Here is a 27,363-nt window from a genome sequence, read left to right on the forward strand (position 1 = left end):
TAATTTCAAATGCCTCAAATCATACATATGGCTCCCATCTAGTAAGGGGAGAAATCAAGCCGCATCTTATAGAAGCCTATGCTAGCTGTTGCAGAAACTAGAATGATTAGTGGTTATGGGGTAGCATTATTTGCCATATTCGATGGCTTTATGAGCACCGTTGTTCTTGCATACTTGCAATCACATTTGTTCAACAATATCATGGCAGAGCCTTCTTCTTTGTTAGAACAAAACATGTCGTGAAGGTAGGATATGCCAAAACCAACACTACAGTTATGGAGATGTCGCGGTTTTTGGAGGGTTCAACTGCAGTTACAGCAATCGTAATGATCCTTCGTGTACTTCCTCGAGCTAGCAAGTTATCCCCTATGGGAGGTGGTGTCCAACCAACAACTTGTGAATTATATCAAACAAATCAAGAATGCTCGCGAAGCAAAGGAGTATCTTACTCTGCAAGCTAATATATATCTTTCCTACAATGATGTTTTCCGTGTAGAGGTAAGATCTTGATGAATGGATACGAACTCAGAAAGACACTTCTTGTTGGTGAGTAAAATTAACCGTACATATAATCTTTCTCAGCTCGAGATTGCTAACCAACACTCTCGAGGCATAAATGGAGTTTGTTGAACATGTTAAAAGAGGCAAAGCAAAAAGAAAAGGACTAAATGTACTTCCCCTTTCTTATGCGGGATAACCTACCATTCAAAACCGACTTGAAAAAATGAGTAAAACCTACCATTCAACAACAGGTTGACATTGACCAGTAGAGGGTGAACAAGTGGCTTTTTCATCATATAGTCAGGCATCTTAACCCACTCTAATCTCTCGAATCCACCTTCATTACACAAACTCTCCCTTCCACTGCTGTTCAACAAGATATCGCCAGAGAGATTTTCAGGTGCAAATCCAAGAGGCGATGCTTATAGGGAATCAAAGATTGTTCTTTCTTCCATGAGGAGAAAGAAGCATCATGTCTTCAAACACGGTACGCTTCCTTTTATCTTGTATATACTTTCTTCCAGGATTTCCATTTGCTGGAATTCATTATTATAAGCTATAGAATTTGCCCAGATCATAGTGGAAATCTACATCCAAATCTTCCAACATAGCACCACACACACACACACACGCAAGAATAGCATTGCAGATGATAGATTCCAACATCACAAAACACAGGATACTCACCTTTTATATTCGGATAAGTAGGACGGCTGAAATGAAAAACACCAGGATGTTGTAGAGATGTTATCGATTACTTCTATACCAAACATACATAAATACATGTTTTTGGGTCCCCTTTCATGGAGGCACTTAGGTTAAAGACGCTGTTTAAACAACAAAGCACCAATTGCATGTTTTGAAGACATCCAAAATAAAAAGACCATGATACTAACACATACGAGACGATCCTTAAAAGGTCAATTCTTTTTTAACATATCTACCACCCCTGTGCTGAGAACAAAAACTTCCCAATACAACAGTTCCTCAATGCACAGAATGGTCAACTTTGCTTCGCCCCTTCATGATTTCATTGTCCTCAAAAGTAGATAAGTATCTCAAAGTCAATGTATTCATAACTGCCTCACCCTTGGTTGCTTTTATCATACCCTCAGCGAATAGGATGATATTGTGTGATCCCACGCTTTGGAGGCAACTTCCTCAAAATGAAAAGAACCAAAGAAGAAGGCAATATCTCCACCAACTACAAAGAAAGCAGAAGAAAATTTCAAGGACTAAGTTTTAAGTTCCAATTAAGCTAAAGCTTAATGGACCAAAGAGGCTATTCTAGCCAAACACAACTCTAAACCAAATCCTTACCAGGTAATATATTAAGTTTAGAACTGGGTGATTCAAAACATCAAGGTCTGCCGCCTTGTCAAATGCACATAAGCACATCTGTAGAACAAGAGTTAGAACCATAGAGAGCTTAAGAGAGGAATTCATAAATCAGATGCAACAATTCAGCTCAGGGTTTAATTAGCTCTGGTTGATTGAAATCAATAGCCTTCTATTGGGATGGACTATTGCAACAACATCCAAAAGTAACTTATTTGGTTATATACTTGTACTGGCACAGACGCAAGGTATATATAGATTCAAAAACGATTTGACCATTCATACTGTTTTGATGGTTTAAAACCTAGACATGCTTAAAAACATCAAGTTCAAGGAGTAGTATAGATGAACTCCAAAAGATTCAAGCAGACTCACCATTACGCATCTGACAAGGAAACAAGTAAAACATATGGTTGTCACGTAGCCAACCTGTCAAAGCCAAAAAGGCAGAAAACAATTAAAAGATATGTACACCTAAATATTATGAAATCTTGCAGGTCATTAGAAGAAAAGAAAAGAAAGCAGTTACCTCCTGCAGCTTCTTACGTCTTCCTTTTGACTCCACAGGAAATCTCTGCAACATCAAAAAGAGTCTGCAAACAATAGCAGAGAGATTGGCCAAATGTAAGTGTCATGTCAAAATATATGTACACACACACACACACATGTCAATCCCATATTCTAACTTTATTGGATGTTCTACATAAAAAAATTAAATGGCCTTTTTAGTTATAGCCGCTGCCAAGTGACCTTAGTGGAAAGTTTCTATTAAGTGAACATAATTTTCTTTTTTCTGCCGAAGATGATATCTTATGATTGGACTGAATATGTATCAAGGGTGAGAGTTTGAAATCCCCAGGCAGCAACCAAATACCTCAAGGGTCAACTACCCTGAGTGAAGCATTGCCAATTTATCACTTCCGTGAATCATAGACAACCATAGCCAAAATACAAAACCAGAAGTCACTTTCCTTTTTCTTTTTGGCAACAGCCACTTACTTATTAGAGCAAGTATCTAAGTAATCTTTTACCACAATATCACTGTTCAAATAGCTTTTGGAGCCAAAAGAGCAATAACTTGCATACATACTTACATAGGGAGTGACCTTACCCAAGAGCTAACAGTCACATGACTATTGCTTTTATATCAATTTTCAATTGATTTATACCAACTTAATGCTTTAACTAAACCCAAAAATGTAGGCACTCAAAACTTCCCTCCAACAAAAAATTCTTCCTAAAAAATTAACATAGAATTCATAAGTTTTCTTGATTTTCCTATAAATGTTTTGTTGAATTTATTTGGAAGTGGAGCCATCATCCATGGAAGGGATTGCTAGGAGGAAACTTGTGGGGATAATAATAGGAGTAATGCCTATTGCTGTGCTGATTTTATATGTGTCAGTAGTGCCTGGGAAAGCTGAGATCAACTGCTTTGTTTCCCTCCACATCCCCCCACACTCTTTTTCACTTGCTTCTAATTCTAGTGAAGACTCAAAACTTACATATCTTGTCCCTACAACATTCATGAATTTAGCAGTGAAATCTTCCAGTGGGTTAAGGATAAAGTTGGATTAGGTTCCAGCCAAATAAATAGGGTAGGAGTAGGATTAGGATTAGGGAAGAATCATAAATGTAGCAATGAAATCTTCCAGTGGGCTAAGGATAAAGTTGGATTAGGTTCCAGCCAAATAAATAGGGTAGGAGTAGGATTAGGGAAGAATCGTCATCATCATATATTCCAGCTGAAAAAGAGTTCCACTGTCTATAGATCATCCTGACTCCCAAAAAGAAAAGATTAAGACATCAAATGCTCGGATAACGTACGAGTAACATACGGCTCCCACTTGGTAAAGGGAACAGGACAGCCTACCATGGAAGACTATGTTGTTGCAGAGACTAGGAAGATTGGTGAGCATAACGTAGGATTGTTTGCTATATTTGATGGCGTTATGGCACTAAAGTTCCTGCACACTTGCAGTCTCATTTGTTTGACAATATCATACTAGAGCCAACTTCTGTGACAGACACGAAGTATGCAGTGAGGGAAGGATATCTTAAAACCAATACCAAAATATTGGAAATATCAGTCTTTAGGGTTTGACAGCAGTTACGGCTATACTAATGGACCACCATGGAAAGTCAAATTATGAGCTGGTTGTAGCCAATGTTGGAAATTCTTGGGGTGTTGTCTGCTGCAAGTAAGGTGTGGCTAAACAACTATCTGCTGTTTTTGTTTCTTTCATATTTTTTCCTTTAATTTTAAACCAATAACCATGAATATCATTCTTCATTCACAATATTTGTGTATTGAACCATACTAAAAGACAGATGTTAGTACGATTTAAAAGCTACACTGGATGATGAAGAGAGATAGATCTAATCCAAAACCTGCAGACAGAGGCAATGAAAAGGTAAACCAGATAACAAAATAACTGATAAGATGACACAACTATGTAAGTATCCATTACAGCATGCGGGGACTGTTACCTACTAACCCCGCTGTTAGTCCACGGTTTCTGTGGCATAGCTATTGGTCATTTAGAATCAGAAATGGTACGAATTGGACCAACATCTAAGCTCAAGTGATCCCAGTGAATTACAATTTGTGCTCTTTTTCCATTCTTTTCCTTTTCATTTGAGATAGTTTTGCAGGTCTACATATTTTATATGTAGAGACACTGTGCACATGTTATTCTTTTATATCTTTTCAAAAGAAAAAAAGCAGTAATGCAGAGTGTATACCTTCCACCATACAGAAGAAATCCAAGGGCTGCAAATAACGAGACAGCTGCAGGAATATGTATTAGAATAACAGATCGCGAAGATACACTACAAAGCCTTATAAATCATATTTGAAAATACCTGCAAAGAACATTTTAGATAAGATGATCACGACTGGGATAGGCTTCCACCATAATATCAACCACATAGATATCTGCAACAGTTAAAACAAAACAACAAAGATTATACAACTGATATCAGTATTATTGCAGACACAAACAAGCAAATCCATAAATAACTCAAATCTTAATGAGCCACTTATTCAACTTTCAGTATGAGAAAATAGGGACACGCCATGATTTAGATGAACTTTCAATTTTCCAAAACAATTGAGGTCAAGTGAAACAAAATCATAATGTAAAGACACATTTTTCCCCAGTCAATTAAAAGATCCTTGAGAAAAGGTCAACAGCGTCCACGTGCCCACAGAAGCAGTCCTCTTGCCATTCTAACATTATAACACATGAAAAATGACAAGGAGACTAATATAGAGACAAAGAAATGCTAGGTTTTCCCCTTTTCCGTTACTGTCTCTTACTTTCCCCATATACTTGCATGATGAAAAGGAAAGAAACCTGATCAATGCTATATCCAAATCATCCCATTTATTAAGTCCCTCGATGCAATAAAGATAATAGCATCAAGACACAAAGGCTTATAGATAAATCTAATCACCAGGAAGAAATGAAGTAGATCGTCCCATCCAGCATGACACATTACAAAACCATCAACTTATATGTTTCATGAAAACATTTTCTAATATCTAATAAACATCTTGCTACACGTTCGGTGCTTTCAGTCAACTGTAGTGAAAGCTTGAACAGACAACAATGACAACTAACAATATCATTGACCCATTACCTGTTGTTACTTCCTCCCAATATACAAATTGGCTATATCCCTTGAGTGCTTCCAGTCAAAGCAGAAACAAACTATGAAATCCTAACCTGCCACTCCAGTCCAAAAACTATTCCCTTCCCTAATTTAGTATCTTATGCTAATTAGTTCATCATTTTCTAAGCCTATTGTCCGCTGACCCCCATTGAATAGACAGTTGACATCTGGTTACATCTATATCTGTATAACATTAATTTGCATCTAAAAAAAGGTTTAAGACCCTATTCATGAGAAAGTGATACATCACATATGTCATGAAAAGTTCCTTTAGAAAGTGAAAACCCCACAATTGGACTCTTCATGTATACATTTATATCACAATCATTCTACTTGATTCACTTCCTGAATCTCTCTTATTTTTTTTGTAAAAAATTGCGGCCACATGATCAACAAATTCTATACATAGAAACAAAAGAAAATAGAAAGAAAGTTGTAGTTTCGTTTTCAGAAAACATGACTTGCTTCCAAGTAGAACGCCAAAAGCACCATTTTGCCAGGAATGAAAGTGGAACAGTGGAGCAGAAAATTTCACCTGAATTACATAAACAGCAGCATTGATTGTAAAGAAGCTCGGCCTCAGTCCATCTGTAGAAACAGCACGCGCCTGTTCAATGAAAACATTAGGCTCATAAAAGTTCCTTATTCCTAACCAAAACAAAAAAACAACACACTGCTTCAGATAAAATATAACCTGATAGTAAATTTCTGCCCAGAACAGAACCAGGAGCGCGTAAGTAGTGAAGAAAGCCAGACTCGGCATATCAAGCAATACATGTTGGAGAATCTACCAACCAAAATCCAAACAACCAAACACATTAGCATTCACTAACACCACTTAAATACACGAAAATCACACTGATTATACCAAAAATCCAACCTCTGGATGCAGCTTCTGTACTTGCCGGCGGAAAATGAACACTGCTGCTCGAACTACACCAACAAACAAGAGCACCGATCAGTAAAATTCCGGCACCAACACCTCATCATTATCAGAAAAACAAAACTGAAAACGAAAAACTCCGAAACGGCACAAACCTGCATTGACAACAAAATTGAGAAAGTGGAAGACCTTCTGAGTGGTCCAGCCGTACTCCGGCACCCGCACTTGTATCCGGATCAATTGAACCTAGCAATTTCCAACCAACACATAAATAATTACCCGAAATTTCACCTCTACTGAACAATCGAAACGAATAAATCCAATTCCGTCGTAAACAAATTGAAATTGAAAACACGTAGGCATGGAGACGTGAAAGATTACCAGGGCAACGACGGCGACGAGGCCGTAGAGAATGGCGAGGCCGTGGAAGATTCGGTCTTGCCAGAGCTGCGAGGCATTGATGTCGTGCCACCAACTCGACGAGTCTTTCAGATTGTAAGCTATCACCGCCGCCGCCGACTCCACCACGCTACCGCCGCCGCCGCCGCGCGCCATCCCAATCCGCCGCGAATTATTCTTCTACTTTACGACGTCGTATTATTACGTAATCAGAATTTCCTTTTTTTTTTTGCTTCGGTGAATTGAGATTTGGGATTGCAACCGCAAGAAGAAAGAAACAATCAAAATCTCCGAGCTCTCATAAAAGTTTTATTGCTTTTTTCTTCTTCTTGTTGTTTCTGTTATTTTTATTATTATTATTATTTTTTTTTTTTTGCGCGAAGCAGGAGAATTCCAAGTCGGCCGGCGAAGTAGGGGAGAGCCCGTGGGTTGTTGGGCTCCTTTTGGAATTAATGGGCTTTTAATTCTGACATGGTCCTTATCCAACACTTGTGTCTCTTCTCTTGCGTTACACGCGTCCATCCCTTCGTTCTATGAAGCCATGAAGGAAGCAAACTTGACACTGGAACGTTCTAGTGGCCGGCATTTAATATCTTTGTATTACAAACCCTAGCCATCGAAATATTTATAGTTATAAGTCTACAAATCGGAAAAAAAAAAAAAATTATTTTGTTTTGTGGAGAGAAATTTCTCCATTGGCTTATATTGGGCTGCTTAGATTGTTTTCATGTAGATCCATGACTGTTTCCAAGAACATTTGGTTTATTATGAGCTGGTAAATATGTCACCATTTCCGGTATGTCAGATCTAATGACTATCAGTTATGAAATTTTAATATTCGAGAGTATTATAGTACACTCTGTTTTCTTCTAGAGGTTGATTATGAGTTTCTAAAAATGGCAAGTATAACAACATTTTCGTTAGTACAGAGTAGGGTAACAATGATTCTAAATTTATAAACAATTGAAAAAAATTTCAAATTATCTGATGCGTTGGTACTTTAGATTGAATGTACAATATTTCCTATTATCTACATGTAAGACTACTATTGTGTTCTTCGCACTGAATGTGCAGAACTACTAATCTAGTGCAAATTAGTATGAAGTATCCAAGCTTAACCTTAACCAGAGGACTGTGACCAAAACTTTGTTTGACCATCCACTTGGGAGAAAATGACTTTAGATATAATCAAGGTATTTGGGCCATGTGGTTATGGAAACTATATTTAATATTGGTATTTTTTTTTTCGACTAGGATATTTAATATTGGCTTATGACTAAGTTTAGGTGTTACATGCATAAATTAATCATGAATTCATGGGTTTGAATGGTCAAAAGAGCAAGTTAAGGATCATAAGATCTCAATGTGGGTCTCTCACTCTGATATCAAGTCATTATGGTTCCACCAAGTCCCTTTTGATCTAAAAAGAATGTTTCTGTATTCAATGCATGCAAGATGGAACCACCAAATACGAACCCCATCAATGTTAATTGACAGACTGTGAATTATTTTCACAGCAATAATGTCACAGCTAAAAAGAAGGTCTTGAATGTGGAGCGGTCAAGGGATAGAGCGTAGAAGAAGCATTGGGATCACGGAGAGGTCCAAACCCATACCCTAAATTGATGAAGAAAATAAGGATCCAATGAGTTTTGGTCCCTGAATTAGTGAGAGTATTATTTATATATATGAATGTCATCCAAATAAAGCAAGCTGCCACTTTCTTCTGCTTCTGGGTCCTATTCCTATTTGTCCGTCAACCTGACTCTCTTCACTGTGTTTAGTGTACCATAGTCACTAGTGAAAGCTCAGAATGGGAAAAACATAGTAACTCATTCACGCATGACTGATATTGACAGAGATTGAGTGAAAATTCCACCACACATTCAAGTATTGCATGATGTACACGCCAAAGTTTATAGCTTTATAAAGTCTAAGAGAAGAAAAGCCCAGATGCTATCACAGACCACTTCTATGGATTACGAAAGGATCCAAAAGCCTCAGGTGCTTTTTTCTTCTTCTTCTTACACATAATAATGTGCTTCATTTCATTCATCTTTCGCTTTCTGTTTGCACAAATGTGTTGTATGTTAGAGCAAGTAATTACAAAACGGAGCATCGCTTTCAAAGCTTTGTCTCTTTTCCTCACTTCAACTGTGTGAAAGACCCAACCTTTCTTTTGATCTGTCAATTTCCAGAGTGACCCACATTTTGGCTCAAAGTTTGCGTCTTTCTCTTGGGTTTTTGGGTATAAAGGCCAAAGAGTGTGGTTTTTATTGTGAATTTTGGAAGAGCAGGTTGGTGGTGGTGGGGGATTTTCACCTGGGAAGTTGAGGACTATGCTACTTGGGGTAGAGAAGAAGAGGAAGGAGCAGGAAGATTCTGTATCTACTTTCAATTTGAGATCTCAAGCTTCTGGATTTGAAGGCACTGGTTAGTTCTTCTTCCTTTCAATTTTTCAGATGGTGATTGTTTGTTTCCTGAAGCTGGCTTTTGAATCCCAGATGATATCTTATCAATGGGTCAGTGCTAATAACAGATAGTTCATATCTTGATTTCTCTTCAGTTCTCTAGAGTGACTTAAAGCAGCACTGATTGTATTTGTACTTGTCTAGTAAATGTGAAACTATGTTATCTGGCATTGGGTGCTGCAAAAGATCTACTCTTTACACTTTATTTGGCAGATAAACTTGATGCAAATTAACAGAAGATGTAAGAATTGGGAATGTTTGACTGAATCTTTTGTTACAGGTGGTGCTGATAACTGCAAAGATGTAGATGTTGTGAGTGTTCATCCTGAATGCTCAACTTCAACTGCTGCTGATTTATCAGGCCCAGAGATGATGAGTGACCGCAGGTTTAAGGACAATGCATTAGGCAATTTCAGAGCTAGGAATCAAGAAGACCCGTCGTTAGATTATGATAGTGGACATGATGCAATGAATGTGTCCGCATCCATCTTTGAGTTTCAGAAGGCAGAAAGGGGCACACAAAGACTGCCTCTTGCACCTTTCTCCAAACCAGCTCCATCCAAATGGGATGATGCTCAGAAGTGGATAGCAAGTCCAACTTGGAGCAGGCCGAAGAGTGGGCAAGGAGTTGGATTGCGAAAGGCGGGTAGCCTTGGTAATGGTAGTCGCCAACCTACGACAAAGGTTGTTGTTGAAGTTCCAGATCCAAAAGTAGCTAACTTTGACGAGCCGGATACGAAACGGATTGACACAAATCAAGCTAAGATAGAAAGTGCGGGGCAGAAGTTTGTTAGCTGGGAGGCTGACCCATACCACAGTGCTGATTCCTACGGCAAGCCTGTGCTCATGATAAAAAATTCTGTTGGAGAGTCAGCAAGTAAGAATGTGTTTCTCTTTTTCTTTCCTTTTTTCTTTTCGTCTAGTTCAGTTTAGATTATTGTTTCATGACTACATCATTCACTACAGAATAATATTTTGAGCACTGCAGTCAAGCTAGTCAGATATATAGTATATCATGTGTTCTGAAATGTTGTTAATACTATCAGTAGGAGTTATTGATGCTTGAATATGTTGAGGATCAGTCACTTTGGTAGGGACAAAGTTTGGTTATTACCATTTTATAAGAAAAGAAGCCATTATGTATACTTGGGAAGAATAGATGCTCATCTTGTCCTTACTGGTGTCTGGGATGGAAAATGACTTGAAGGCCAACAATGAATCATTCTCATGTTATTGCCAATCCATACCACATTCTGACCATAATCCAGATATATTCATTATGATCAGGCTCAGAAAAGCCTATATGGAAGCTTATAAACTTAATAAGCTGCCTGAAATTTCGAGTTTCCATCTATCTGGGTCTCATATCCTTGGATGAGATGAACTTAAATTGGTGATAAGAAGAGAATGTGACGCATTCATCAGATTTAGAAACCAGTTTCTGGTTGTATAGTTTCAGTGCTGGTAGTAATGAAAGGTCTAAGGTCGCTTACATGTGGATTCCAACTGTGGTAGAAGCTGAAACCTTTTCTGCACGATGTTATTTATGCTGCAGTTTGGTAGAAAGTGGAAAACTTTGAAACATACCTCAACAATTTTTTTTTTTTTAAAGTGGAAAACACACCTCAACATTATCTAAGAAGACTGATGAAAATGGGGCCATTAAGACTGAAATCATGTGTGTATTGATTCAGGATAAGTCCAATATATCATCAGAAATTTAGGGTGACTGAGGTGCTTGAAAATTAATAAAACTTGTTATCGCTTGGTATTCCGATATCTAAAACACTACAACTTGCATATGATTTTTGCAGTCAATCTTAGCCGGCTTGATTCTTCTGGAGCTTTCCATGGCACAACAACATTTATTCCACCCCCTTCAACGGCAAGGTCTGTGTCAATGAGAGATATGGGTACAGAGATGACACCAATTGCTAGCCAGGAACCTTCCAGGACTGGAACTCCAGTGGGGGCAACAACACCAATTCGTAGTCCAACTAATTCAAGGCCATCTACTCCTACCAGAGCCGCACAAGCTTCATCTCTGATTGCTCCATCTATTGACCACATAGATCCTAACAAGGAGTTGTCTGAGAAGGAGAAAACTAGGAGAGAGATAATGGCTCTTGGGACACAGCTGGGTAAGATGAATATTGCTGCCTGGGCTAGCAAAGAAGAGGATAAAGATGCATCAACATCAGTGAAATCTGCACCAGTAGAACAACTAGCTAACAGTGTTATTGAGACACGTGCAGCAGCATGGGAGGAGGCTGAGAAAGCCAAGTATTTGGCTAGGTTAGTAAATTCATGCCGTTTGTGTTTTCTTTACTTATTTCCATTTTGATACCCTTAGCATACTAAATGTGCTCATCTCTGTCTATATATCTATAGATATAGATAAAGCTTTAGAATTATACTATTCTAGGCGTACCGAAGTTGCAAATACTCTGAAGACTGAGATGGAATTCAGACATATATAAACAATAGAAGCATACTTGAGTGATGAAATGAATTCCATCTCCTACAATTGTAACTTGATTGTTGGCTCATGATACTCGTTATGCACTTATGCTTTGGTTGTTCTATCTTACAATTTGTGCTGTGATCATAACTGCAATTGTCCAGGTTCAAACGCGAAGAGATGAAAATTCAAGCGTGGGAAAATCATCAGAAAGCAAAAACAGAAGCAGAGATGAGGAAAGTTGAGGTATTTTATTCAACAAGCTTCATTGACTTGTTAGTGAACTCAAACTTTTAATCAATGGAGTCTCTTGGTTTATTGAAACTGACAGTTGTTTGTTCCAGGTAGAGATTGAAAGGATAAGGGGACGAGCACACAGTAAGCTAATGAATAAGTTAGCAGCTGCAAGGCATAAGGCTCAAGAAAAGCGAGCAGCAGCTGAGGCCAAGAGAAACCAGCAAGCTGCAAAAACGGAGCAACAAGCAGAGTACATTCGCAGAACTGGCCGAATCCCTTCCACATTTTCTTGTTGGGGTTGGTGCTCTTGATGTTTCGAATCACTGTCTACCGTGGAGGCCTTTTGTCCGATTTTCTGTCAATCGCATTTATGTATGTTCATGTTCACACCTGTGCTTATATACATGAGCGCAGTAAGATGGCCAACCCTCATGTAGAAACCTAAAGACTCCGATTTGGCTAAGTAAGCCCTGTAAAAATAGCAACTACTTAATCCGAGTGTCAACTTTTGCAGTCTGTTTGGCCCTTGTGAGATCAACCATGTTTGAAGATGAAAGCATTGACCAACACAAAACACACAAGCCAGTTAGAGTGTTTTACCCAACAAATTTACTTTCAGATAGATTTTCGACATTTTTTGGCCTAAAATCTTTTCTACAGATATGTACTCTACACTTATGCTCAAAAAATAAAATAAAATAACCATATATCTGGCAGTAAAACTCACCCTACAATACCTTTTGATTCCGTATCTATTGCTAGACAGTAATAAAATAATTGTATGAGCAAAATAATATGACTCGTGTATTCTCATCCAATGTAATAACAAAAGAAGAAAAAAAGGTCATTAAAAAAGAAAAAAGAAAAAAAAAAACACTTGTATAACTCAACTCCAATAAGTTTACGGCCAGCAGGTTTGAGGATTCGTGCGTTAGTTTGGCTTTACTAGAATACTGTCGTAGATCTCGGTGCAAATACTAACTGAGTGAGTGTGTTACTAATTTACTAATGTCTCTAAGGTGGCTTGCTATCTCACCAGACACCAGGTAAGAAAAATATTTTAAAAGATTTCACCTGATTTGTAATTTGCTATTTGTGATTGGATCAGAAGACGGGTCGGGTCGTGTAGGCCTTTACTATTCAGTCTATTCCATCCTGAAGCTTTCAAAGCTCAAGGACCTTAAACCACTCTAGTTTTAGCTCATAAACCCTAAAAATTTCATCTTCCGCTTTCTTCTTCGGCTTCTTCCACCAGCTATGAATGCCCATTATTCGTCTTCATCTCTAAACACCTTGAAGCCCCATCTCTCTGAAAATGAAGCCAACTGAAGAAGAAGAAGAACAAGGCTTCTTTCTATTCATCATCATCTTCCCCAAGATGCTGTTATTTCTTCGCACTCTGTTCCACACAAGTTGCAGAGTCTCCTCCCTTCGAGTAAGACCTAAATACCCATCGTCTAATTCCTGCTTTATCAATGCATCATCATCACTATCATCATCGCATGGTTCTCTCATAGCTTCTCCTTTGGTTTGGTTCACCAGTTTCTTCTGTATTATTCGCTTCCCATTTGTCACTAAATCCAATCCTGATATGGTTCAAGAAAACTTAAATGTAGAATCTTTGAGTCGAATTGTTCAGCAGGACTTTTGGGACGACCCCAGAATTGTTAGTGTGTTTGGTTCGGCATTGGCGCCGATTTGGGTGTCAAGGTTTTTGGTGGAACTGAGAAAAGATCCCAACTTGGCATTCAAGTTGTTCAAATGGGCGAAAACCCGGACCGGGTTTTGCCACACTACTGAGTCTTATTGTATTTTGGTTCACATACTTTTTGTTGGTAGAATGTATATTGATGCCCATGAGGTTATTAGAGAGTTAGTGTTGTTGAGCCGGGGGTTGCCGGGTTTTGATGTGTTTGATGGGCTGTGGGAGACCAGGAATGTTTGTCGTCCGGGGTTTGGAGTGTTTGATGCCTTGTTTAGTGTCTTGGTTGAGCTAGGAATGCTTGAGAAAGCAAGTGAGTGCTTCTTGAGGATGAGGAAGTGTAGAGTTTTGCCGAAAGTGCGATCTTGTAATGCCCTTTTGCACGGGCTTTCGAAGTCAGGGAAGGGGAATTTGTCAAGGCAGTTTTTTAAGGATATGCTTGGGGCTGGGATTTCCCCTTCTGTTTTCACATTCAATATAATGATTGGATATACGTGCAAAGAAGGCGATTTGGAAACCGCAAGAAGCTTGTTTGCACAAATGAAACAGTTGGGTCTTACACCTGATATTGTGACATATAATTCTCTTATTGACGGATATGGAAAGGTTGGATTATTAGATGATTCAGTTTGCATATTTGAAGAAATGAAGGATGTAGGTTGTGAACCTGATCTAATAACATACAATGCTTTGATTAATTGTTTTTGTAAATTTGAAAAAATGCCTCAAGCTTTCAATTTTCTCCGCGAGATGATGAGTAATGGCTTGAAACCGAATGTCATAACGTATAGCACATTGATTGATGCCTTCTGTAAGGAAGGGATGATGCAAGAGGCAATTAAGATTTTTATAGACATGAAACGAGTTGGTCTTTCAGCTAATGAGTTCACCTATACTTCTTTGATTGATGCAAGTTGTAAAGCTGGAAATTTGAGCCAAGCACTGAAGTTCAGAAATGAGATGTTAGAGGCAGGAGTTAGCTTCAATATTGTAACTTATACGGCTCTACTGGATGGGCTGTGTGAAAATGGGAAGATGGAGGAAGCAGAAGAAGTTTTTAGGGAGGTGCTAAACTCTGGAATAATTCCTAACCAGGAAATATGTACCGCCCTTGTTCATGGGTATGTTAAGACTAAGAAGATGGAGAATGCTACAGAATTCTTGAAGGATATCAAGGGGAAAGGCTTTAAACCAGATTTGTTACTTTATGGAACCATCATTTGGGTCCTTTGCTCTCAAAATAAGGTTGAAGAGGCTGAGCTTGTAATCAGTGAAATCAAGGATTGTGGTTTAACTGCAAATCATTTCATTTACACAACACTTATGGATGCTTATTTCAAGAAAGGAAACACCAATGAGGCACTCAATGTTTTACAGCGAATGCTGGACAACAATATTGAGGTTAGTGTGGTAACATATTGTGCACTAATTGATGGTTTGTGCAAAAAGGGGTTGCTCCAAGAGGCCATTACTTATTTTAGGACGATGTCCAACATTGGCTTGCAACCCAATGTTGCAGTTTTTACGGCCTTAATTGATGGTCTTTGTAAAGGTAGTTGCATTGAAGCAGCTAAGGAGCTGTTTAATGAAATGCTAGACAAGGGTATGATTCCAGATAAAGCTGCTTACACCACTCTAATGGATGGAAACTTAAAGCATGGAAATCTTGAGGAAGCTTTGAGCATGCACAGGAGAATGAAAGAAATTGATATGGAGCTTGACCTGCATGCATATACTTCCTTGATTTGGGGGCTTTCTCACCTTGGTCAGATGCAACAAGCAAAAGCATTCCTTGATGAGATGATTGGGAAGGGTATAATTCCTGATGAGATTCTCATTGTTTGTCTTGTAAGAAAATACTATGAGCTAGGGAATGTGGATGAAGCCATCAAGTTGCAGACTGAATGGCAAAACAGGGGTCTAAGAACTGGAACTTCTAATTTTGTGTTTCCTAATGCAAGAACTTAAGCGGGGCTAATTGATAGTTATCCTAGCTTGGTTGTTGAGTTGGATATCTGAATTGGACACAAAGAATGATTTTACTGCTAGTCTCCTACTACTTGGAAGCACATGTACTCGGAGACTATTTGAATTGGTTTCTGGCTGGATAGGATGATTTTTTTGCAGAAGTTGTGCTTCATGCCTCCTGATGAACCACGACAACGACCATCAAGACATATTAAAGCTTCTTTATGGTCTAACTAGGCTAAGTCTGCTACTTTCAAAACCCTCAATCTCTTTCCAGGGTGAGCTTTTGTTCCCTGTTCAGGTGTATCATCTATAAAGCAAGTCAGTAAATTCTGCTCACATTTGCTTCTCAAATCCTTCAAGGTGCTGTATCCTGAACTAACTGCTGTAAAACACATGGCAGCTAGAATTTATGAAGGTATGTCAGGGCTAACATGGAGTCAGCAATACGAAATCAAGGAAATGATTGACCCGACTGAGTTGAACCGGAAATGAATGATGCTTTCGACCGGCCACACTAGCAAGGTTTTAATCTCATCCTACATATTAGATAATACAACTATGATATTCATGCCTGGATTTGCCACTTTCAACAACCAGCTAAAACAAAGCCTTTATTCATTTTGGTTGCAATTACAGTTAAAATTACTGTGGGCTATAAGCTTTGGATAAATTATCTTTCATATTTAGGATGAATTGTATTATTAGTTGTTTAAATATTATCTAATTAAATAATAATACAGACGGCAGGCAGCAGTGATGACAGCAATGGTGATGGCAAGGACAGTGTTGGTGTTACTCAGCAACAATAGTTCTGGCAGTATCAGCTATCATGTTGTGGTTGGGGTGGTATTGAAGACATCAGTGGTGATGGGAGTGCAGCTGTATTTCCGTGGTTGTGGCATGGTGATGCCGGTGACAGTGATGTGGTACATTACTAGAGGCAGTGGAGGCTGAGTGGGATCTCTGGAATCTGGACATACATATCAAGCACTCAAATGTGGCCTTCACTTTAATGTTTTTGTTTCTGACCTTTTGCCATTTATGGGGTCAGGTTTATACCTCCTCGCTTTATCGCATAGAAGTAGGATAGCTTCCAAAATCTTTCCATTTGGTTTTTATCGAAGTTGTATGCAATGCGATCAGTTTTCCAGTAATTGACATCTGTGGTGAATAGTTTGTACCTCATATTCAGTGATCAATGATATATGGTTCTATCAGTTTTCAGAGATATGTGTTGATTCCATATCATTTATATATCTATCGGTGAGATCACATTTCCTGCAATTTGTACGTGCAGTTGATGGTTTTGTGTGCACATTGCATGCCATGTGCCATTTATCAGCAGAAATGCGTCGAACTTTGTTTGTGATTGCTAAAAACAGTTGCAGAAACGCATTTTGTGATCACAGTTGCCATCTTGAAAATCTAAACAGCGGCGAGCGCAGTTAGAATCCGACCAACATGGAACTCCAATTTCAATCATCATCCTTGCTTCATTTCCAGCTGAAACATGCGAAGTTGGTGAACCTGTAGTCCTGTACCATATACACCAGCACCAATTTTGACTTTGACTTCACGTAATATAAAAGAAAACACCAACGTAAATTTCAATGTACTGAGGGAGAGGGAGAGGGAGAGAGACCAACACACAGTAACCAAGAGCATAAGAAAGAAGGCCATTTTCGTAGTCGACGTTCTGAAAGCACTAATCACGTTCAGTTTGCAAGTGAAGTTTTTATTGTTATGTGAATTAATTTATAGACCATGGATGAGTTTAATATGGTCAAAGTCGTTGTGTTTAAAAAGCCAAATATGGTAATCAACATCATAGAATTTGGTTTTTAATGATTTCACACAGTGAATACTGTGTTTATCTTTTCCAATGTACATCCATTATATACATGTGAATACATCATTGAATCAATAAACAAATTAATTTTCTATTACTGACAAAAAATAATAATAAAGATAACATTCACCGCAATAGTACTCTATGTGATTACTAACAATTTTTTTTTGTTTAAAGTTAATGTCTCGTTTATTTGTAGATTAAAACTCGTTTATTTTTGTTTCTCTTGTTGGTAAGAATAAAACCATTCAACCAAAGAATGTGCCTTTTCATATCTAAATATCTCATTTTCCAACCCAAATTAATGGAGCCTAATAATTTTCATACATGTACCAAAATTAATTCATGAACCTTAAATAAATTTTCTTCAATTTCTCGTCAAGTTAATCGCTAGAATGGTAAATTATGGATAGGGCTGTCAATTCCAACACGATCCGATAACACGACTCGAAACCCGCATGAAATTTTGCGGGTTGAACCCACATGATTAAAAAGCGGGTTAACCCGCCAACACGAAGTGAACCCGTATAACCTGATTATGCTATACTTCTTCTTGAAATTTTGGACATTGGGAGTATTTGATCATAGGATTAGACAATTTGAAATATTTTGCTTTATAATTATTGGATTTAATTATTTATGAATATATATATAATTATTTATATTCTTCGTCTTGTGGAGTTTTTAGTGAATTTAATCAATTTACGAATTTTTTTAGTTAAATGGGTCGCATTGTTAACCCTTAAATGGATCATTTTGTGTAACACGACACAACCTATTTGTTAAATGGGTTAAGCGGGTTGGAAACGGGTAACCCATTTAATAAATAGTTTGGGTTTGGGTTAAAATTTTTGACACGATTATTAAATGAGTTGGGTTGAGTTTATATCTTGCGACACAACAAATACATTGACCCGACACGAACCCAACCCAACCCAACACGACCCATTGACAGCCCTATTTGTGGATAAATTGGCCAAGTGTCCATATATATCAAATGACTTTAGTCTTTTAGATGTCCAGATTCACATGCAAAATGTATCCAAAATTGCCAGCTTTATTAATTTGATTTAGATAATTTCTCCATGTGGAGGTTTTTGAGGATTCGTTGATTCCCGTTACACATCTGCTAACCAGTTCTCCAATAAATTACTTTGAATTCGATTAGTAAAGTAACAAATCCAAAACATTACCAATCATGCCAACTCCTCCTCCTCCTTCTTCAAACCCTCTCACATTTCAATCTGTCATTGCAGCTCTTTGTATTGCACCTATATTTTTTCTCATAACCGAAGCATTAGATCATACAACTTGTGCAGTTTTGATCCCATTTATCTTTCTAGCTGTTTGTTTAGTGGTCTTCCATGCTGTTGCAATTGTTGCTCAGATTATTGGCGCCGGACGATTCTCAAGTCTCTTGTTATCTCAAACACACAGACGGCTTAATTATCGTGATCAAATTCAGATCTACGTGTATCCGGCCGTCCGGCCTGGACACGATGACCAAGCTTGGCAAGATGGCTTGGAGAAGGTGCTACCACCACCCACTATTTACAGTAAAACTCAACATGAAGGTGAAGCTCATGAAGACGAAGGAGGGGTAGTGAAAAGTTGTAAAAGGAGTAGTAGTTGGAAACAGTGTGCTATTTGCATGGAGGATTTTGTGGAGGGTGAGTCTTGCCGTGTTCTGCCTACATGTGATCATATCTTCCATTTGATTTGTATCGACTCTTGGTTGAAGCTTCATCCATCTTGCCCTATTTGTCGCAAATCTATCTGCAAATGTACCTCTTGTGTTCTTGATGTTTGATTTCGATCTTCATTCATGTTGTGATCATGGAGTTTAAACTCCCTCGATTTGTTTAGTTTAATTATATGCAATAGTGATCGAGATGAGGGAGGTAGAAAGGTAGAGAGATTATAGAATTCAAATCTCAATTTGCTTATGAGTCATCTATTTCAGATTTTGTGAATAACTGTAAGATTTGATTATAGCTGGGACTCCTAATTATACACAATTACGTTAACAATGATAAATTAAAACCTCTACAAATCAAAACTAAGTTATCGAGTCATTGTTTACGTAATTTTTCTTTATTCCTTTGTTATTTAATCAGAATGAACACTTGAACGATCATATAATTAATTTCTTTGTATCTTAGCCATTATTTAGTATTAGTGTTCGACAGTTCACTGTACAGTAAAAACTGTGTGCTATAATAAAAAATGTGTTAGATTTATTCTAACAAAAAAAATGCTAAAGAATCGGGATTAATGCTTAACCCAAAAAAAAAAAAAAGAATTATGGATTAAAATCTGATCCATTTAGGTTTTTAAATCTCAACTACTAAGATGACCTTTTTCCACTTCTTCTGATTTCTGGTTACAAGTATGTACATTCATGAAAGCTACCGACAGTACAACTAATTAGAAATTAATGCGCTTTTACTTTTATATTAGGCGGTAGATTCTCATTGTTGACTCTCTCATAATTTTTTAATCTTTCAGGGTTAAATCTGTCAAAATTTTCAATTTTGGCTAACAAAGCCTATTCTCTTAATAATAGTATAGATTTTGTAATTATATCTCATTTGAATAAAATTTGGCATTTATTTCCTTTAAAAAAAAAAATACGGAGAGGACTATCCGAAGAAGCATGAGGATGCGCTTATCCTATCCCCACACCTACACAGTATAAAAGGGACTGAAAGCCCAAAGCCCTACCTGGCTTGGAAGTTGAGAGCGTCAGGCTTGGATCCAGAACCTGAGGTACGGTCTGAGGCTTGGATTCTCTCACACAATTTCTCAGTCTGTATAGCCGTTAAACTTTGGGCTTTCCAACTCTCACACCACACTCCACACCATCTTCACAATTTTCACCTTTTCAGTTTCCGATTTGAAAAGAAGAAAGTAGAAGAATTGAAATGGGGAGTAGGGTTCCGGTGCAGCACTACAACATGAGATCGCCGCCGCCGAGTTCCTTCATCGTCGGCAGCCCTCTGCACGACCTCAACAACAACGCCGTCGATTCCCGCTCCACCAAGCTCGAATCGATCGGCGGCGGCGACGCCGTCGTCAACGACAGCCTCGACAACGACGACGATTCCAGCGCCGTCGTCAGCGACTGTATCCACGAGTCCTACTCGAATTCTCTGCCGATTCACGGCGTCGGAGTGGAAGAAGAGCGGTCCAGTCTCGACAACGACGGGTCGTCTAGCTCCAGAGCTCCCTACGACATTTTGTCCCTTCAAGGTAGCAAACTCAAACTCACTGAACTCAATGATTTTGTAGATAGTGGAATTGATAATGAATGCTGTACTGATTTGAATCGAATCGATTTCGGAGTAGATGTGTCACCTATTGAATCATCAAGGGCTAGATTTCTGCAACTTGTGGTGGATCATTTTATTAGTGAACATGTGATGGAAGCGATTGATAGTGAGGGTGGTGGTAATGATTATAGTGCTCAGTCTGGGCAAGATAAACTCAACAAGAGGAAGCTCGGGGAGGTACAGCTTGAAGGAGACCCGAGGTTCGCTTTGCCATTGATGTATATTGCAAATATGTACCAAACTTTAGTTCATGAGGTAGACACTAGGCTTGCTTCCGTGGGTGGATTTCGCGAAAAGACTATTGGTGTTGCTCTTGAAGCAGCTGGTGGTTTGTATAGATTGCTGGCTAAGAAATTTCCCAAGAAAGGTAATGAGTCTTTTTTACTATGATATTTATGTTGAATCAATTTCGCTTGTAATATAGAATGTAAAGAATAAATGGCGTTAAAGAAATCTTCTGGTTTTTCCTCAGGATCATGTACATTTAAGAGAAGAGAATTGGCCACTTCTCTTGAAACGAGGACAAGATTTCCAGAGTTGGTCGTACAAGAAGAGAAGCGTGTCCGTTTTGTTGTAGTCAATGGTTTGGATATTGTTGAAAAGCCAAATAGCCTACCTATTGATGATGCTGAGTGGTAAGTTTGGTGACTGTTAACCTGTCACTAAATGTCCTGTTACTACCTCTACATGAGTTTATCAGAGCGAAGGACCAAGTTTGATCAAACAAGATTGATGACTAGTTTGCTCTTTATTGCAGGTTCATAAGATTGACTGGTCGGAATGAAGTGGCTGTCTCTGCTCGGGACTTTAAGTTCTACTCTCCAAGACACAAGTATAGGCGTGTTCCATCAAACTCTTCGCCTAATATGATGGGTTTACCTGTAAGCTTGATGCCTTGATGCGATTTATTTCTTTAATTGTTGGAGCTAACTACATCACGTTAACAAAAGGATTTGGAGCTAACTTCATTCCACCATGTTGAACAATTGGTTTAACAAACTTGTAGTGATATAGGTCTTAGATATATATACATCTGCTTACTATTATTTTCATTTCCTATAGTATGCTCGATCTAATCATAAGACAGTTAAGAAATTTATGCTGGTGATCTTTGTCGTTATGTCATAACTGTTCAACTTTACTAAATAAATTGAATACGGACAATTCATCCTCGTGATTTATCCTTTTCAGACGTATCCTGGCCCTGACAATTCTTCTATGTTGGCTGCTGCCCAAGGATTCCGCTCAGTAAATGAAGTAAGAGTTATCTCTATTAATTATTGTTTTATCTTTTGACCGGATCATCAGTATATTGGAACTTTATTGCATTTTGGATTCACATGAGCAGGGCCGAATTCAGAATTGATCTCGGCCTTTAGGTTTGATATGATCATCCTAAGAAAGGGAATGCTTCAGTGAAAATTGATTTGGGGAGAGGACTTTTCCTTTCCAAAGACATTCGGTCTTCTGATTAATTGTTTCACCATCATGCCAATTTTATAATTCAAGTGTTTATCTGCTCAGAAAGTAAACAAAATGCTCGTAGGTTGTATTTGCCAGTTCTACAACATTAAATCAATACAAGTTATTAGGTTGTGTGGGCAGAGATTCCATTTGTTGGGATTGTGAACCTATTGACATATTTGGACCTCTATTGACATAAAAACGATGACAGCAAGACTTTCATCTATTTAGGACCCAGGTCTGGTGTGGCCATCTTTCACCTCGGATTCTGGAGTGGTTGAGTGGACCGAAATAGTTGTTGGGATTGTGAACCTATTGACATAAAAACGATGATAGCAAGACTTTCATCTATTTAGGACCCAGGTCTGGTGTGGCCATCTTTCACCTCGGATTCTAGAGTGGTTGAGTGGACCTCTTATTTTGGAAAACTACTAATAAATTAATGTTGCTCAGTATGGCTTTTGTTTTAATGAGTTTGCTATTGTGCTCCCCTTAATGTTTTCGTTGATAATAGAAATTTGTGTTTCTTGTCCTGGCAGCCACAAAATCAGCAGGAGACTCCATCGAAGCATCATCATATGCAACCTCTGTCACTCCAACCTCAGTTTCAAACTGTTCACCAGAATCATCACCAATCAATGCACCAAAGTCAACACGCTGTTCACTATTCCCAAAGCCATGAATGCGGTCCAACCTCGCACCTGCCTGAAATCCCTCATGCTCACCATTCGCCAACCATATCGCAACACATAGCTTGCTTACAACACGTAGGGGGACGCTTACATGTATTGGTGAGCCCTCTATTGCTTTTCATATTAATATCAAAGCATTTAAAAGATCCTCTACACAATATCGGTTGCAATACTATTGTGTTATTACTAATAAGGCAAATCTATAAATTACAGCTGCAATGAGCACGCATGCTAGTTTGTGATTCCATTTCTTCTGTTGATGCCATTGTTAAAACACTCCATTTCACTCATTGTTCTGTAATGAATCCACTACGAGTAATGGTTTCTTGTTTACAAATGCCAATCGTCAAACCAGGGTTTGACAAATGTATACTAAGCATCCTTGTTTATTTCTTCATCTCTTTTAGACGAACAAATTTTGCTTACTGACCCTTTTGAATTGCTTTTCATGTCAGCCATCCAACCCCGCCAAGTTTTGTGATGAATGCGGAACCCAGTACTTGAGAGAAACCTCCAAATTCTGCTCTGAATGTGGTGTCAAGAGGTTGGGTATCTAATCTGATCTGGTCCAGCCTGACGTTTCCTTTTTGAATGTCATATTGGTTTCAGAACAAAGCCTCATTGTAAATTTGTAAACTTATATAGCTCTTCGTGCATAGCCAATGCATCATTTCACCATTGATGCCTTTAGTTGCAAAGCCAATTTGTTGGTAATATGTCACCATAAATCAGTTTCGCCTCTTTTTTTCTTTCTTTCTTTTTGTGGGTGTGGTATGAGCCATGAAGGTAGGTGAATCATGTGGAATTTAATGTAAAAATGGCCAGGTCAGGGCAGCCGAATCTGGATGTACTCAACTGAAGCTACGCCATTAGAAAGGTGGTTGGTAAGTAACACACACACACTTAACACCAAGCGTTTAGATTCGGCTGTTGAAGTCAAAATATACCAACAGCCAAGACAGCCGTGACTTTTAGCTCTCTCTGTGTCTCTTCCTCTCTCAAACCTCATAGCCTACCGAGGACTCGTCAGTGTCAGCGCCTCAGCCTCAAACCATGAACTCCTCAACTCTAGCCTCCTCCTCCTCATCCCTCTTCCAATTCAAGCTCACTCCCACCAAACCCACCCAACCTTCTCTTCTCCGTTTCGCCCCACCACATTCCCAAAATGCCCTCAAAGTCACCGCCTCCACCAACCCCCACCCCATTCTCCAAACCGCCAAGCAATACGCCAAGGCCGCCATCCTCATCGGCGTCACCGCCACCGTCTTCCACAACTCTTCCAAACTCCTCGCCCGGGCCGACCCGCCCCCGCCGGCCACATTGACCGAAGAAGAAGAAGCAGCAGCTCCCAACCAGGGCCAAAATGAAACCCAAGCCTCTCCGTTATCCGATTTCCTCGGCTCCAACTCCGACGCCGTCGACGCCCTCAAGTCGCTCCTGCAGCAGAAGCTCGAGAACGGCGAGGACGACGAGGCGCTGAAGATTCTGCAGCGCCTCGCGGCGGCGCAGCCGTCCGTGACGGAGTGGAAGTTCCTCATGGCCAGGGTTCTGAGCGAGATGGGGGAAACCGGTAGTGCGCGCCAGGTGTTCGAGGAAATTCTCAAGTCGAATCCACTGTCGTTTGAGGCCTTGTTCGAGAATGCTCTGCTGATGGACCGCTCCGGCGAGGGCCACGCCGTGATCAGGCGGCTGGAGGAGGCGCTGGCGGTGGCGGAGGAGGAGAACAAGGCCAAGGAGGCCAGGGATGTGAAGCTGATAATGGCGCAGATACAGTTCCTGCAGAAGAATGTGGAGGATGCGTTGAGTAGCTACAATGAGTTGGTCAAGGAGGATCCCAAAGACTTCAGGCCTTATTTTTGTAGGGGAATGATTTACAGCTTGCTTGAGAGGAATGAAGAGGCCAAGGAGCAGTTTGAGAAGTACCGGCAGCTTTCGCCGAAGAAGTTTGAGGTGGATGGCTACTTGATGAAGCCATTGTCGAGAATCAAGCTTTTCGGGAGCGATGAGAATTGAGCCTCTTTGTTAAAGTTTTGTTATTTGTTTGTTTTCGATTGAGACTTCACTGGAAGTTCATAATAAGAGGCCAAACATTTTTGTTCATGGAATACATAGCAGTTCAGTCTTTTTTTTTCTGATTAGTAATAACATCATGGTATAAAATGTAGTAACCATAGATAATATGTTTGAGTTACATCAGATATAAACAAGTTTCCCAGACGAAATTCCCAAAGTACATAAATTCCCATAGCAGTTCAATCTTTTCTTCTGATTAGTACTCTCGTTTCTTCTTCTTTTTTTTTTTTACCATTGCAATTGCAGTCTATGGTTCCTGTTTTCTCAATTAAACAAAAATCTTAAACAAATTGTTTATCCCGATACATAAGAAAGGAATTACTGTATAAACTATTGTGTAAAATTGAGACTCATAGAAAGAAACATATTAAATAACTTCAGCATCAGACAGTAATCTTCTTCCATGATGACACTACCAAACAAATCCTCAATCCCAACCACTGGCCACTACGGGAGCACCACCCTCAAGGATAGGAGCGGCGACCACTGGTGCAGGAGCAGCATCCCAGCCGTCTTGGTCACACCTGGAAACCATTTTCTCAATATGTCATCCTTGCATTGGTTGGCCGTCATGTCGACAAAGATGGCATCCGAACAGTACAACCTTGAACAATCAGCCCCGAAACTTGCAATCACCAAAGTATTATCAATCTTCTGGAGAGCTTCAGCAAGCACATTCACATTTAAAATGAGAGAATTGTGTTTCCTCCTCCTCCTAAGTGCATCATAAAACTCCCGTGGTAGGAGTTCAGTGACAAAGTTTCTTCCCAGCAAATCATGGATCATATCCAAACACGAGCCAAAGTTCAAATGAATCAAACACAAGACAATTACCAATCGCAACATGAGTGGCTGATAATACTGCATCCAATTTCTGTCGGACTTCTCAATCCATTCAATCATATCCTTCTTGATAAAAATACACTCGCGAACCACAGTAATCACAAATGGAAGAATGTCTTCCAGAGAGTGGCCCCCACCAGTCACCATGGAACGTAAGCTGGTATCTTCATCCTGGCATATCAGCCATTCAATAAAGCAAGAACTTGTAGTGATGACAAAACCTTGAGAGCAACTTGCTGAAAACAGAAGGCGCTCCACAAGATACAAGAAGCAACCAGGTGTTATGTAGTCGGAAACCTCCCACCAGTTGGCGCTATAAGTTTCAACCAAAGCCTCATGTAACCACCACATGATAGACACCTCTATTGGTTCCTGATGGGTATGTTCAGGTCCAATGCTTGCACAGAGATTCTCAATGAAGGCCTTCCAAGGTGTATTGATTTCAAGCTTTTTCACAAGCTGAACAGAGAGCTCAGTATTCAGCAGCTTACCTGACCCGAGAATGATCATTGCGATCCTTCCAATCTGCCCATAAGACAGCTCGTCCTTCAAGCTGGCATATTCAACTATAACTTGATTCAGCACATTCTTTGAAGCATCAGTTCTTCTAAGAGAAATCATATTCTGTCGCAACGAATTCCTCCAATCTAAAGGAAAGATGTAAGCAACATACTCCCCGGCCGAAAATGTTACCAGCTTCTAGTAATCTTGATACCTTGGCTTCAGACATTTGGAATCCAAAAGATTTCTTGCAACATCATAGATAAGGGTAAGAGCCCTGCACTGGAAGAACGTCGAGTCAGAATTCTTTAGTGGGAACTTGAAAAGTGCTTCAAGCTTTTCCAAAACTTTGATGCCAACGGAGAGCAGTTCTGAACTCCAATAATACTGAGCTGCTGAAATGAGCTGATGAACATCAATGGAGACCAACCTCCCATAACTTTTCAAATGCCTTATGTCCAGATGTCTAACCCAATCAGCATCAGGGACCAGTAAAACATAGATTGGATTCAGATTATGATACAACCTCCAAACTCCTAAACAAGTAAAACAGAGTTCTATATAACTATTGTACCCTGGAGTTTCCACACATCCTACAGATTCAATGATGTGAAGAATCTTCTCCTTCCAGAAATTCCAGTAGTAGACAAGCGAATCAATGGACACCTGATTTCTAGATATATTATCTTTTGAATGCTTTACAAGATCTCCAATCAATTCTTTCTCCCATAAATACTCATCAGTTCTTGAAGAAAAATGGGCGTCCAAAATTTTTCGAGCAGACAACACTTCACCTCTAATACTCTGATGTCTTTCAGAAGCATCCATTTGATGTTTCAAAACAGCCAAGTTATCCTGCTCATTCAATAAAATCTCCGACTCAGCGCAAACCAGCTCATAAACGTTATCTTTCCCATTCTTGGCAAATGACTTGGCCTTTGTCAGAAGCTCCCCCTGTTGTGGAAACT

General features: G+C 39.2%; 6 protein-coding genes across 14 annotated transcripts; 5 read left to right on the forward strand and 1 right to left on the reverse strand.

Moving 5' to 3' along the window:
• Positions 1-813: 813 nt before the first annotated feature.
• On the forward strand, positions 814-12,484 carry LOC133708967 (uncharacterized). Of its 5 annotated transcripts, none has more exons than XM_062134558.1 (8): positions 814-988; positions 2,337-2,463; positions 8,659-8,803; positions 9,097-9,232; positions 9,551-10,147; positions 11,085-11,565; positions 11,896-11,977; positions 12,076-12,484. In XM_062134558.1, exons 3-8 carry the CDS (start codon positions 8,753-8,755, stop codon positions 12,277-12,279), a joined length of 1,551 nt encoding a protein of 516 aa, XP_061990542.1. In that variant the 5' UTR covers positions 814-988; positions 2,337-2,463; positions 8,659-8,752; the 3' UTR covers positions 12,280-12,484. The 5 variants fall into 5 exon arrangements, with proteins under 5 accessions (XP_061990542.1, XP_061990539.1, XP_061990544.1 ...); XM_062134555.1 differs by having other exon boundaries at positions 2,407-2,463; XM_062134560.1 differs by lacking the exon at positions 8,659-8,803.
• LOC133708968 (tobamovirus multiplication protein 3-like) lies at positions 1,238-7,160 on the reverse strand. Its single transcript, XM_062134561.1, has 11 exons — positions 6,782-7,160; positions 6,556-6,646; positions 6,398-6,450; positions 6,212-6,304; positions 6,053-6,124; positions 4,705-4,777; positions 4,585-4,630; positions 2,369-2,432; positions 2,215-2,268; positions 1,822-1,899; positions 1,238-1,705 (listed from the first exon to the last, which is right to left on the reverse strand). The coding sequence occupies exons 1-11, from the start codon at positions 6,953-6,955 to the stop codon at positions 1,613-1,615; spliced, it is 891 nt and encodes a 296-aa protein (XP_061990545.1). The 5' UTR covers positions 6,956-7,160; the 3' UTR covers positions 1,238-1,612.
• Positions 12,485-13,149: 665 nt separating the features above from the next.
• LOC133712991 (putative pentatricopeptide repeat-containing protein At2g02150) lies at positions 13,150-16,869 on the forward strand. 4 transcript variants are annotated; one of them, XM_062139115.1, is made up of 3 exons: positions 13,150-15,959; positions 16,042-16,163; positions 16,382-16,869. In XM_062139115.1, the coding sequence occupies exon 1, from the start codon at positions 13,284-13,286 to the stop codon at positions 15,636-15,638; it is 2,355 nt and encodes a 784-aa protein (XP_061995099.1). In that variant the 5' UTR covers positions 13,150-13,283; the 3' UTR covers positions 15,639-15,959; positions 16,042-16,163; positions 16,382-16,869. The 4 variants fall into 4 exon arrangements, with proteins under 4 accessions (XP_061995099.1, XP_061995100.1, XP_061995101.1 ...); XM_062139116.1 differs by having other exon boundaries at positions 13,150-15,916; positions 16,002-16,163; XM_062139117.1 differs by having other exon boundaries at positions 13,150-15,916.
• A 1,819-nt stretch (positions 16,870-18,688) lies between these two features.
• Positions 18,689-19,300, forward strand: LOC133709028 (RING-H2 finger protein ATL66-like). The gene has a single exon (XM_062134629.1). The coding sequence runs from the start codon at positions 18,689-18,691 to the stop codon at positions 19,298-19,300; it is 612 nt and encodes a 203-aa protein (XP_061990613.1).
• Positions 19,301-20,211: 911 nt separating this feature from the next.
• LOC133712992 (uncharacterized protein At2g02148) lies at positions 20,212-23,735 on the forward strand. Of its 2 annotated transcripts, XM_062139119.1 has the most exons (8): positions 20,217-20,259; positions 20,379-20,742; positions 20,839-21,189; positions 21,295-21,457; positions 21,580-21,703; positions 22,014-22,079; positions 22,826-23,077; positions 23,434-23,735. In XM_062139119.1, the coding sequence occupies exons 2-8, from the start codon at positions 20,415-20,417 to the stop codon at positions 23,533-23,535; spliced, it is 1,386 nt and encodes a 461-aa protein (XP_061995103.1). In that variant the 5' UTR covers positions 20,217-20,259; positions 20,379-20,414; the 3' UTR covers positions 23,536-23,735. The 2 variants fall into 2 exon arrangements, with proteins under 2 accessions (XP_061995102.1, XP_061995103.1); XM_062139118.1 differs by having other exon boundaries at positions 20,212-20,742.
• Positions 23,736-23,877: 142 nt separating this feature from the next.
• LOC133712993 (protein SLOW GREEN 1, chloroplastic) lies at positions 23,878-24,994 on the forward strand. Its single transcript, XM_062139120.1, has one exon. The coding sequence runs from the start codon at positions 24,032-24,034 to the stop codon at positions 24,989-24,991; it is 960 nt and encodes a 319-aa protein (XP_061995104.1). The 5' UTR covers positions 23,878-24,031; the 3' UTR covers positions 24,992-24,994.
• The last annotated feature ends 2,369 nt before the right edge of the window (positions 24,995-27,363 follow it).

The sequence above is a fragment of the Rosa rugosa genome, chromosome 5 (assembly GCF_958449725.1).
Source record: "Rosa rugosa chromosome 5, drRosRugo1.1, whole genome shotgun sequence".
Classification (NCBI taxonomy): domain Eukaryota; kingdom Viridiplantae; phylum Streptophyta; class Magnoliopsida; order Rosales; family Rosaceae; genus Rosa; species Rosa rugosa.